General features: G+C 29.5%; 3 protein-coding genes across 3 annotated transcripts; all 3 read left to right on the forward strand.

The window, feature by feature from the left end:
* The first annotated feature begins 441 nt into the window (after nucleotides 1-441).
* LOC138347702 (nuclear transcription factor Y subunit C-1-like) lies at nucleotides 442-1,036 on the forward strand. The gene is made up of 2 exons (XM_069296009.1): nucleotides 442-900; nucleotides 1,007-1,036. The coding sequence occupies exons 1-2, from the start codon at nucleotides 442-444 to the stop codon at nucleotides 1,034-1,036; spliced, it is 489 nt and encodes a 162-aa protein (XP_069152110.1).
* Nucleotides 1,037-5,742: 4,706 nt separating this feature from the next.
* LOC138347703 (nuclear transcription factor Y subunit C-1-like) lies at nucleotides 5,743-6,323 on the forward strand. The gene is made up of 3 exons (XM_069296010.1): nucleotides 5,743-5,916; nucleotides 5,980-6,178; nucleotides 6,289-6,323. Exons 1-3 carry the CDS (start codon nucleotides 5,743-5,745, stop codon nucleotides 6,321-6,323), a joined length of 408 nt encoding a protein of 135 aa, XP_069152111.1.
* Nucleotides 6,324-12,480: 6,157 nt separating this feature from the next.
* On the forward strand, nucleotides 12,481-13,113 carry LOC138347704 (nuclear transcription factor Y subunit C-1-like). The gene is made up of 3 exons (XM_069296011.1): nucleotides 12,481-12,688; nucleotides 12,732-12,937; nucleotides 13,045-13,113. Exons 1-3 carry the CDS (start codon nucleotides 12,481-12,483, stop codon nucleotides 13,111-13,113), a joined length of 483 nt encoding a protein of 160 aa, XP_069152112.1.
* Nucleotides 13,114-14,182: the final 1,069 nt, after the last annotated feature.

Consider the following 14,182-nt stretch of genomic DNA (forward strand, 5'->3'; position numbering starts at 1 on the left):
TTGTAACAAATTTTTTATTTCTTTCTATTCATTATTGTTTTTTTTTTTTGTGATATATGGAGGGTTCTAGAAAAAAATTATTAGAATACTCAAAAATAATTATTTTATTAATATCTTCGCTCATTCTTAATACCTTATTGACTAGAACTAACTAGTATTCTATACATTATTGACTAGATTTAGCTAGTATTTAATAAGATGATTATTTTCTTACAATTTTATTGTTACATATTAAATTTTAACAAATTACCATTAATTGTCTTAGATTAAATGTAGATTTAGAATTGTCTAGGTTCATTCATTTAATTAAATTTAGAAAATTTATAATTAGATTTATTTCTCTCTCTCTCTCTCTCTATATATATATATATAGACACAGTTGCATATACGTATAAATCTTCATTTTCTGTGTCTGAGCTTGAAAATATAGAAAAAATCATCATGGAAAACAACTCTAAGAAATCAGAAGTGAATGCAGGTCAATTCGCTGCGTATTCAATGTTATCGCCGCCTCACCTTGAGAAAATGCAAGAAAAGCTGGAGATGTTTTGGACAGACAAGCAGAGAGAAATGGAGAATGTTATTGATTTCAAGAGCAACCAGCTACCTTCAATTAACCGCATCAAGAAGATCATGAAGACAGACAAGGATGTCAGAATGATTGCTACTGAATCACCTGTTTTGTTGGCTAAAGCATCTGAGTTGTTCATTCAAGAACTCACTCTCCGTTCCTGGTTTAAAGCTGAGGAAAATCATCGTCGTATTTTGAAGAAGGATGACGTCACTGATGTGATTATGGAGACTGACACTTTGGATTTCCTTCTTGATGATGATGCTGATGTTACTGACGGCTCCGCACCAAATGTTGTTCCATATTGTGTTGCTGAAGGCACAATGGGCGTACATACTGATAATCTTGATCATCAAATGAATCTTCTTATTTCCTTAAGTTCATACCTATAGGGTTACAAAAGGTACTGATAACATACTCTGTTTGATAATGCAGGTAGCTTCTGATGTTCAGACCAACTCGTGATTAGTGGTACTTCTGATTAGCGAGCAACAATATTGGTGAATCTTCGTCACTTGGATAACAAGTACCCGATCTTTTTTTTCAATATTACTTTCAGTTTCATAGAGATGGAGTTATTAGTTAGGCGTTTATTCTAGCAGCTCATACAAGTAAACGCTTTCAAACAAACATATCAATATAAGTTTTGTTTATGTTATTTCTTTCAAATATATTAATATGTCTCAGTGTTGTGGACTTTATATAGATATTTCAAATCAGGTGATACGTTTATGCTTCAATTTTCTATTGATTTATGTTAATTTTACTATCACGCCAGCTTCGGTTTCTTGTGGTTCTAAGCACCTTATTGGGTGTATGGAAAATATTGGAGCATGACATAAGATCCTTAGCATACAAAAGAATTCTTAATTCATAAAAGTTTTAAACTTCACCAATTATTCTATAAATTTAATCTTGCTTTATCAAGATATATTTCATTGTCTACTACACACCAAATTATATAACCCCAATTTCCTTATTTATACATTACCGTAGTTGTATTGTACCTCAAACATCAACATTTATCATTAGGCTTAGCCAATTTGTAATTAGTTTTCCTTCTCCTTTGTATGTATAAGCACTAACATTTACCTTATTTTCAACTATGTCTATGTTAATTTAGAAACAATTTGCCTTGATCACATTTCATGAAAAATAACTCTCAGCAGTCGATGGTGATGAATACTTTGGCAACATATATAATGAAGCTATGAGTGAATTTAACAATTACTTTGTTGTTTTAGAGAAAAGTGTATAGGTTACCATTTATCAACACCGCAATGAAATAAGTTTAATGTGTATATATGCTTTATTTGGTTGCAAAATAACTTGGTAGACAAAATGAGGTACATGAGAAATTGAGAAGGCAAATCCGTTAAACTTTGTGTTCTCTTTTGTAAAGTAAAACAAATTAATAGTAATGTAAAATTTAACTTGTAAACTTAATTGTTTTCGCAAAGAAAACAGGAAACATGAAGTTACTGTATTCACTTGTCGTCATTATAGATAAAATAACAAATATTTTCTATATATATTAGTGTGCTTGAAGTGTTGAACCTAAATCAAAAAATTTCAAAGAGGCACTTTATAGATCAATTCAAAGATAAAAAGAAACGTAGAGGAGTGTGAGATTTTTATCAATTAGAAAAGATTAACAATGATAGTACATAACTCAATTTATCTTATTGGTGTAACGACCAGTTTAGTCGTTTTGAGCTGTAGAGTTTATTTCTGGTAATAACTGTTTGAGTCGACGGATCCCACGACGGACCATCATGGACACGACGGACCATCGAGGGGGTCTCGTTCCAAAACACTTAGAATTCTGAAAAATTGGGTACTGAGAACAACTCTCTGAACTTCGCGACGAAATGGCAGGACGGACCGTCGTAGGCACGACGGACCGTCACAGGCTCTTCAGTAAATTTCAGTCTCTGAACTCTGCGACGACTCAGCAGGACGGACGTCGCAGGCACGACGGCCCGTCACAGGCTACGTGACCCTGACTGGGTCGAAATTCTGTTAAATGTTTTAAGGGGCGTTTTGGACTATTCCTGCTTATAATTATAAAGTTAGTGGGTAATACTAATAATTCAATTACTTGGGGGTTAAAGGAGATAACCTTGAATTAATTAGTGGGTTACTTTTGTCATCCTTTATACTTAATTATATGCTAATTAGGGTAAAAGAAAGAGGGTTTGAATAAGAAAAAGAAAAAGAACAGAGAGAGAGGGAGAAACGATCGATCAAGAGGAGGAACGAAGAGGGAAGCAAAGCTTTGGAGAAGTAGATTGCTTGATCACGATTCTTCGGTGGAGGTAGGTTATGGTTTATGCTTTTCATAGTAAACTCTTAATAGCGAATGATATGTATTGGGTAGTGTTGTAAACTCTTCTATATGCTTAATTGTATGCTTGCATGAATGTGATTATATAATTGTGATAAAATAAGCATGATGAAGCTATTGAATCCTAAATCTTGAAAAACCCTAATCTACTTTGTTAATGATGATGCCTTGGTATAAAAGAAGGCTTGATGAACGAAAGTAGTGAGATTAGGGGATCGGGTGCCACGTTCCGGTACCAGGATAGTATGAGGAGGATCGGGTGTCACGCTCCGGCACCAGGATAGTATGATGAGGATCGGAGTGTCACGTTCCGACACCAGGATAGTATATGGATCGGGTGTCAAGTTCCGACACCAGGATAGTATATGGATCGGGTGCCACGTTCCGGTACCAGGATAGTATATGAGGATCGGAGTCTCACGTTCTGACACCAGGATAGTATATGGATCGGGTGCCACGTTCCGGTACCAGGATAGTATATGAGGATCGGAGTGTCACGTTCTGACAACAGGATAGTATATGGATCGGGTGCCACGTTCCGGCACCAGGATAGTATGATGAGGATCGGAGTGTCACGTTCTGACACCAGGATAGTATATGGATCGGGTGTCACGTTCTGACACCAGGATAGTATATGGATCGGGTGCCACGTTCCGGTACCAGGATAGTATATGAGGATCGGAGTGTCACGTTCCGACACCAGGATAGTATATGGATCGGGTGCCACATTCCGGTACTAGGATAGTATATGAGGATCGGAGTGTCACGTTCCGGCACCAGGATAGTATATGGAGCGGAGTGTCACGTACCGACATGACAGAAATAAAGATAATGAATCTTGAAAGATGTTAATATACTCAATTTAATGAACTTAATTCCCAAATGAGTATGATGAGGAGGCGTGAGTCCTCATTGATGTGCTTGGTGTTGTGACCAAGGGTTATGGTAATTGTAAATGCCGCATGTTGAGTATTGTAGTTGATTTTATGATATTATCTGATATATACTGTTTTCTATTTTGAGTTGGCCGATGATATCTACTCAGTACTTGTGTTTGTACTGACCCCTACTTGTATGTTTCTTTCTTTGTTATTTGTGGAGTACAGCGAACGTACCGTCGTCTTCAACTCAACCGCAACTCTAGTCAGTCTTCATTACACCGGATTTCAGGGTGAGCTAACGCTTCTAGCTTGGACTGGATCTTCTTCTTCATGTCTTGATGCCTTGAAGTTCCGGCATGGACTAGCTTTTTATTTATTCTAGCTTTCTAGATACTCTTAGAATTAGTAATTTGAGGATAGATGTTCTTGTGATGATGACTTCCAGATTTTGGGGATAATGATAAGTTTGAGTTTTTAGAAGTTGATTACTGATTGCGTTAATGAATTTTAAGTCTTCCGCATTATTATTATGTTATTTATGGTTGAAATGTTGGGGTTTAGATTGGTTGGTTCGCTCACATAGTAGGATAAGTGTGGGTGCCACTCGCGGCCCGCTTTGGGTCGTGACAATTGGAGATTAAATGAACTAGGTTTATATATATATATATATATATATATATATATATATATATATATACACACACACACACACACACACACCCTCCTATGATGTCTGAATATAGTGTTATACCACAAATTAGTGAGGCTAATTAGTTAAAGGGAACATTGTATGAAATAACAAATTATTAATTCAAATTAAATATCATATCCATAGTTTATTTTTATATTAATTTGCAGCAAACATTCCCTTTTTTGCCATCTGATTCGGTATACAATTAGTTCATTTTATACATTTCGGTATAAAATGTATAAAATGCATTTATGTTTGTATAAAGCTAGAGAAAAGTGTATATAGAAATACAAATACATATATTTTTGTCCTATACACTTATAATTATACAAATACGGATCTTATTACACAAATTACAATATATAAATGAATTTATATAAAATTGAGCAATTTGTCTAAAATTAGATGTTTGTAGCGAAATTATACCAAAAGCTCCATAGCAAACATAAAATTTGTTACGAAACGCAATTAGACAAACTATAGTTATGACATACAAATATAAAATTTATGTTTGCTATATGCGAAAGTTGCTCTTAATTAAACATTTAATCCAATTCATATATTTTATAGGTCTTGTATTGCTCTGCATAATACATTTGATGATAAAACCAGAGATTTTAGAACACTCATGAATCTTAGGATACACATATGACATGTTGGTACAAATATTGTGATAACAATAATGATTTTTCAAGTATAATCATGTGATATAAATAAACTTTGAGTTTATAAAAAAATCTTAGTTCATAGTAGTTTTAGAATTCACCAACTATTCTATAAAATTAATCTTATTTTATCAAAGTATGATATATAGTCTACCAAACATTAAACTTGACTCATTGTACACATATATGAAAGCCCATATATAATAAATTTTCTATTTCTTTCTATTAATTATTGATTTTTTGTGATATATAGAGAATTCTGGAAATAAAATTAAAAAATTATTTTATTAATATCTCCGCTCATTATTTAATACCTTATTGACTAGAACTAACTAGTATTTAATACCTTATTGACTAGAACTAACAAGTATTTAATAAAATGATTTTCTTACAATTTTATTATGACATATTAAATTGTAACAATTTTTCATTAATAGTCTAAGCTTGAATGTAGATTTAGAAGTGTCTTGGTTCATACATTTAATTAGATTTAAAAAATCTGTAATTAAATTTATTTTTCTCTATATATAGAGAACGAGCAATTGTATATATGTATGTCTGAGCTTTTAAACATAGAGAAAACCACCATGAAAAATAACTCTGAGAAATCGATAGTGAATGCAGCTCAATCCACTGGATACCCTACCTTGGAGATGTTCTGGAAATCCCAACAGAGTCAAATGGAGAACATTAAAGATTTCAAGGACAGGTTGCTACTTCCACCAACTCGTATCAAGAAGATCATGAAGAAGAACGAGGATGTCTGAATGGTCGCGGGTTAATCACCCGTTTTGCTGGCTAAGGCATGTGAGTTGTTCATTCAGGACCTCACCCTTCGTTCCTCGCTTCACGCTCAGGAAAATCATCGACGTATTCTGAAGAAGGATGACCTTACTGATGTGATTGTGCAGACTGACTATTTTGATTTTCTTCTTGATGTTGTTCATAGGAATGGTGCAACCGACCCTTTCACACCAAATTCTGTTCCGTTATATGCTGCTGGAGGTAGCAATGAAGAGGATGGTAATAATCTTGATCAATAAAAGTAATTTTTTCATTTCCTTAATTCACATCTATAAGGTTACAAAAAATATTGACAAAATAATATTTGTTTATATTGTTTGATAACACAGGTTGTGATATTCAGAATCCAATTCGCGGCAATTAATGGTACCTCTGATCAGCAAGCAACATTATTAATGAGTCCTCATCACTTCGAGGATAATCCTTATCTTTCTTTTCAATTATTACGTTTAGTTTCAAACAATTGGAATTAACTAGGAGTTTGTCCTAGCAACTCCTACTAGTAGAGGCTTACTGACAATCAAATATAAATATCTTATGTTAGTTTTTTCAAATATTAGTTTATCATGGCCTATATAGATGTTTCAGATTTATCTTTTGCGTTTATGTTTAATTTTATATTGATTTATGTAAATCATAGTGTCATGAGGTTGATTAGCTAGGGGTCATGACTTATGGCTTAGTACCGCGTCTAGAGGTATTCTTGGACATGTGATATCAGATCCTATACTTACAAAAATATTCTTGGTTCATAAAAGTACTAACTTCACCAATTATTCTATAAGTTTTATTTTTGCTTTATCAAGGTATAGTTCATAGTCTACGATACACGAAATTCAACATATTATATGCATACATGAAAATCCGTCAAAGTTTCTTCATATTTTTTATTCATTTTGTTTAAATCGAAGGACATATATCAAATCCTTGGGCACAATATCCTATCAGATGGTCAAGTATAATATTTTTCCTTTATCAACTAATTTGATACACTTCTATCTGGGAGCAAGATTTGAAGGTGCAAAATTTCACATTCCCCTGATTTTTCCCTTCATCTATCTCATTATATAAATAGAATGAATTTTCTTTTTTACGTCACCGCTTTTACATTTGGTTTTTCTATTTATCAAGACAATTATTTATTAAAATAACTGATTTTTTTTGGCTTAAACGATCTTGTTTACGAAGAAATTGTTCCAACACAACTGGTATTCTGTACTATAATCAACCAATTATCAAAAAAAGTTAATGTAAATGTATTCTAAGGACTTCATTCTTGAAAAATGAGGAATAAAGGTTATAACTAGTATTTTGAGCTTTCTTCTTTGTAAAAAAAATTAAAAAAGAAAACAAAAAAAACACTAATATTTTTTCCTTATTCACTTGTGCTCTTTTAGTAAGAAACTCAAAATTAACTAAATCAGAAATAAATTTAATGTTGTGTTTGAATTTAGTATGAACAAATTTCTATCTATACATGAAATTATAATTATAAATTGAGATTCAAAACTTTTCTCAGAAAAGAATTAATAGATCGAAGAAAATTTAGCAAGAAAAATCACAGTTCATATAGCCCAACTCTCTCTTCAACAATAATAAAATATGTTTATGATCATATATCAATTATTAAAATATTACACCAATAACTTCAATGTCATTGTCTTCGTTGAAAATTTTGGTAAGAAAAACTACGAACTTAATTCTGAAAAAAAAGAGAAGAGAAATACGAAAAACCTCATAAAAATAGTCGATGCCTAAACAACAATATTTTCAATTTGATATTTTAAAAAGAGAAAAGAAAGCTAGTGGATGATGATATGAATATTAGTATTCACACCTAATTCACTCAAAAATCAAGAATGAAAATCTTCAAGACTAAGGGTGTGTTTGGTATGAAGGAAAATGTTTTCCTAGAAAATGTTTTCCGGGAGAACAAGTAGATTTTGGACTTATTTTCTCATGTTTGGTTGGTGCGTAGAAAATATTTTCCGGAAATGATTTTTAGTTTTTAATTTATGAATGAAAAATGTTTTTGAGGAACATCTTTTATTTTTACTAGAGTAGAAAATAATTTATGAAATTGAAAATATTTTTTAAAAATATATTTTTTTTGGTGGTAGTGATGGGGTGTGGGGGGATAGTGGTGGTGGGGGCAGGGGGAGGGGTAGGAGTGAAAAATAAAAATTTGAAGTTGATAGTATTTTCAAAAAGCATGTAGGAGTCTAAAAAAAAATTGAAGTTGAAAATATTTTAAAAAGTAAAATTAATTTTTTGGGGAGGGGGGTTGTGGGGGGGACGGTGGTCAGGGATCGGGTGAAAAAATAAAACTTTGAAATTGAAAATATTTTTTTTTTAAATGATATTTTTTCAAAAAAAAAAAGTAATTTGAAATTAGAGGAGAGCTTTGGAAAATGTTTTTCAAAACTTTTGTCCCAACCAAACATGAGAAAATTGGAAAACATTTTCGAGAAAATATTTTCCTTCATACCAAACACACTCTAAGAATTGGTGTGTGTGTGTGTGTGTCTATATATATATATATATATATATATATATATATATATATATATAAGATCAGGTGCGTAGGCCCAACGTATCTTAGTTTTTTTTTTCAATTTATGTGACACAAATGAAATTTGAAAAAGTGAACTAAATTTTTTACATGTATATTTTTAAAAAATATTTCAAATTATGAATTTATGTACCTTTTGTGTCATTTTCGAATAATATATGTTACTATATCTGTTTTATTTTATGTGATACAAGTGATATTAGAAAAGTCAACGAAATTTCTTATATGATTCTCACATATTTTTAGTTGTCATTTTACTGTGATTCATAGTACTTTATAGTTCTTACGTTATTTTCAAACAATATATGCAACTTTCTTTTGTTTCGACAAAAATAAGGGAGTCATTCAAATTTTATCATTTTTTAAACTAGTTTTTCTAAAAATATCTTAAATTGTTACATTTATTTATTTATTTTTTTAATGTAATTTTCAAATACGTAAAAATTAGTAGTTAAAGCGAAGAAATTAATGTTTTCAAATCATTATATTTCTATATTAAAATGTTCAAATCTTTAAAGATCCACATATAAGCACAAATTAATAGAAAGAAGCCAAGCGATTTTCTTAAAAAGAAATATATGAAAGCTCATTTTAATAATAACACATATACATTTCATTTTGAATATATGAATCCCTCCTTTTCGATTTATATTAACTTATTGTTATATTTTATTTCAAAAAGAAAATTAACTTCTGAATTTTAATATTTTTATATAGCATATTTAAAATCAAAAAATTAAAAATATTTCAATACACAAAATTTAAATATACATATAAATTCTAATTTTAATTTTGATTGATTCCACCTAATATTATACTTGATATATAATTATTAAGAACTAAGCGTAATCATTATTTATTTACTTTCATATAACAAACAGATATCACAATAACTCATAAAAAATGAAAAAAATACAAAAGTGTGGTAATACTAATAATAATAACTAAATATGTTTCTAGAACTATTTAATTTTGTTGTTATCATTCGTGGTAGATTTTTGATTGCATGAAATTACATTTGTACCTTTGATCATCATTCACTCCATATATATAAAGATGTTTCTAGAACTATTTATTCTTGTTAGATTTTTGTTAGAATGAAATTATATTTTAGTCATCTTTAATACAAATATATCATCCTATTCATTTTTATTTGTATAGTTACTTTTCAACATCTTTTTCTTTAATTTCAATCAAATATATATTATTAATTTGATCACACTTATTTATTTTCAGGTATATTAATAAAGTCAAAATAAAGATGAAAATAATTAATTCATGATAAATTTTTATATAAAAAGTAGGTATTTTTATAAACACAATGAATAAAAATAATATTAAGAATTAAATTAAAGTAATAGTAAAATAGAGTACTAATAAAATAGATATCATAATAACTCATAAAAGAAACAAAAATGAAATAATAACAAAATAAGTTAATGGTAATAACAATAACTTAAGATGTTTCTAAAATTATTTAATTTTTTTATTGTCATTCTTGATAGATTTTTGTTAGCGTGAAATTAAATTTTTGCCCTTGATCATTACTCACTTTATATGTAGAAAGATATTTCTAGAATTATTAATCATCTTTCTATATAGATTTTTGTTAGCGTGAAATTACATTTTTGCCCTTAATCGTTCTCTCACTTCACTCTTCTATATATATATATATATATATATATATATATATATATATATATATATATATATATATATATATATATATATATATATATATATATAACATTCATGTTTTATTGTGTTAAGTGCAAGATAAAAATTGTGATTATTTGTTTTCAAGTTACATCTTCTCAAGACATGTCTAGTATTGACCGAAAACATGCATTATACATGGCAAGAGAGTAACATCGAGAAATCCATTAACATGGAATAAAGTTGATGAAAATTCAAACTTTGATGAAGAAATGATCAATCAAATGTTTGAATGAAAATACTAATACTGATATAGCATTATGAGAATCGGACGAAAAAATTTCTAATAATTATATTTTATTTTAGGGAGAGAATAATGAGTTTCCCATTAAAAGTGAAAAAGAGAGAGAAATGGGAAAATGTATGAACAGACAAGTGATTTTCCTTTAGAAAATTAAAACATGTGTTAACACAATATAAGAATTAAAAATTTAGCCCATAAATAATGTTCAAAATCTAAAAGAAAAAAAAATCATTTTCTAATTTATTTTAATCTGCTATAGTTTATTATAAAATTATATTTGCTAAGATTTTAAAAGTATCTTAAGTTTTGTAATATTGTGTCTAATTTATTTATGGGGATGTGATTTTTCATATTTTATCTATGGTACAGTTCACTATTTTTAAGATTTTCGTTTAATTAAAATAAGTTTGTGGACCACTTCTCTTATTTATTTCTTATAATTAGATTTCTTTCTCCTCTGTATATACAAACACCAACATTTATCTTACTTTCAGTTCTTTGTGTTAATATTGAAAAAGACGCCCCTTGTCCAAAATTTTCTGAAAAATAACTTTGAACAGTCTATTGCCAATGCAGTGGCAACAAATATAAAGAAGTTATGAGTGAATTTAACAATTACTTTGTTGTATTAGAAAAAAATGTATATGTTACCATTTATCAACACCATAATAAAAGAAGTTTGATGTGTATATATGTATAACCAAATAGGCTTTGTTTGGTTGCAAAATAACTTGATAGACAAAATGAGGTACACGAGAAATTGAGAAGGCAAATCAATTAATTAAACTAATTGTGTTCTCTTTTATAAAAATAAAACAATGTAAAAGTAGTGCAAAATCTCACTTGTAAACCTAATTTTTCTCGCAAAGAAACAAGAAACATGAAGTTACTTTGTTCACTTGTTGTCATTGTTTGTAAAATAACAAATATTCTATATATACATAAGTGTGTTTAATGTATTGAACCTAATTCAAAAAAATTCACAGAGGTGCACTATAGATCAATTCAAAGATAAAAAGAAACGTCGAGGAATGCGAGATTTTTATCAATTTGGAAATATTAACAATGATAGTACATAACCCAACTATGTGATTCAAGATCGTATTATTTGGGTTCATATTTGTAATAAAAATCATTATTTAATATGTATTATTAAACTATGTCACCCCTTCTCTTGATGTCTGAATATAGTTGTACATTGCAAATTAGTGAAGCTAAGTTAAACGTTTAATCAAATTCATATCGTGTACATGTCATATATTGCTCTGCATAGTACATTTGATAATTGTAGCGATAGATTTTAAAGCACTCATGAATCTCAAAATACACGCATGACATGTTAGTACCAAATTCGTGATGACAATAATGATTTTGTTAATATAATGATGTGATATTTATAATATGATAAAATTCTGTGTTTATAAAAAAATTCTTTGTACATAGAAATTCTAAACTTCATCCGTTTTTTTATAAAATTAATCTTATTTTATCAAAGTATTATTCACAGTCTTTAATACATCAAATTTGATGCATTGTACGTATATCTTGTAACAAAGTTTTTATTTCTTTCTATTCATTATTTTTTTTTTGTGTGATATATGGACGGTTCTAGAAAAAAAATTATTAGAATACTCAAAAATAATTATTTTATTCATATCTTAGCTCATTTTTAATACGTTATTGACTAGAACTAACTAGTATTTGATGCATTATTGACTAAATTTAGCTAGTATTTAATAAGATGATTATTTTCTTACAATTTTATTATTACATATTAAATTTTAACAAATTACCATTAATAGTCTTAGATTAAATGTAGATTTAGAATTGTCTAGGTTCATTCATTTAATTAAATTTAGAAAATTTATAATTAGATTTTTTTCTCTCTCTCTCTCGCTCTCTCTCTATATATATATAGACACAGTTGCATATATGTATAAATCTTCATTTCTCTGTGTGTCTGAGCTTGAAAACATAGAAAAAATCATCATGGAAAACAACTCTGAGAAATCAGCAGTGAATGCAGGTCAATCCGCTGCGTATCCAATGCTGTTGCCGCCTCACCTTGAGAAAAAGCACGAAAAGCTGGAGATGTTTTGGACAGACAAGCGGAGAGAAATGGAGAATGTTATTGATTTCAAGAGCAACCTACTACCTCGAATTAACCGCATCAAAGATCATGAAGACAGACAAGGATGTCAGAATGATTGCTACTGAATCACCTGTTTTGTTGGCTAAAGCATGTGAGTTGTTCATTCAAGAACTCACTCTTCGTTCCTGGTTTAAAGCTGAGGAAAATCATCGTCGTATTTTGAAGAAGGATGACGTCACTGATGTGATTATGGAGACTGACACTTTGGATTTCCTTCTTGATGATGATGCTGATGTTACTGACGGCTCTGCACCAAATGTTGTTCCATATTATGTTGCTGAAAGCACAATGGGCGTACATACTGATAATCTTGATCATCAAATGTAACCTTCTTATTTCCTTAAGTTCATACCTATAGGGTTACAAAAGGTACTGATAACATACTCTGTTTGATAATGCAGGTAGCTTCTGATGTTCAGACCAACTCGTGGTTAGTGGTACTTCTAACTAGCGAGCAACAATATTGGTGAATCTTCGTCACTCAGATAACAAGTACCTGATCTTTCTTTTCAATATTTTACTTTCAGTTTCATAGAGATGAGTTATTAGTTAGGCGTTTATTCTAGCAGCTCATACAAGTAAATGCTTTCAAACAAACTTATCAATAAAAATTTTGTTTATGTTATTTCTTTCAAATATATAAATATGTCTCAGTGTTATGGACTTTATATAGATCTTTCAAATTAGGTGATACATTTATGCTTCAATTTTCTATTGATTTATGTTAATTTTACTATCACGCCAGCTTCGGTTGCTTGTGGCTCTAAGCACCTTATCGGGTGTATGGAGAATATTGGAGCGTGACATAAGATCCTAAGCATACAAAAGAATTCTTGATTCATATAAGTTTTAAACTTCCCCAATTATTCTATAAGTTTAATCTTGTTTTATCAAGATATAATTCATTGTTAACTACACACCAAATTATACTAGAAAACCCACTAAAATTTCTTAATATTTTTTCTATTCTTTTTTTTTTCAATATGTGGATGATTATTGGAAAAATGATTTGGATATCTTAAAAGAAAAAGATAATATTGGTGTCTAGGTTCATTAGTTAATATCTTGTTATAATTAGTATTTATTATGATAATTATTTAACAACTTCATGATTACATCATATAAAATTGTTATCAGCCGATGCCTAATACTTACATATTTGGAGCCTAACTAAATTCAAGTTCGCGCCAGAAAATCACATAGAGTAAAACACTTCTAAAAGACTTTTATCATGCCTTTATTCTTTGGCCACCTTTACTGGCATTCATTATTTTCTATTATCTTATGGGCATTGCAAACTTTTTCATCCATTCGCATGAGATTATTGATTGTTATATTATTGGTTTAATTATGAATTTATCAGTTATTAATTGTTATAGTTCGATTATCGATTTATTGATTATTGACTATTAATTATCGATTATGTTATTGCTTTAACCATTAAAACATGACACGAAAAAAATCATTTAAAACAAGGTGATAAACTAGAACAATGCATATGATCAGCAATTTTGAATAAATAACCTTTTTCTATTTAAG

This window comes from Solanum lycopersicum, chromosome 3 (genome assembly GCF_036512215.1).
Source record: "Solanum lycopersicum chromosome 3, SLM_r2.1".
NCBI classification, from domain to species: Eukaryota; Viridiplantae; Streptophyta; class Magnoliopsida; order Solanales; family Solanaceae; genus Solanum; species Solanum lycopersicum.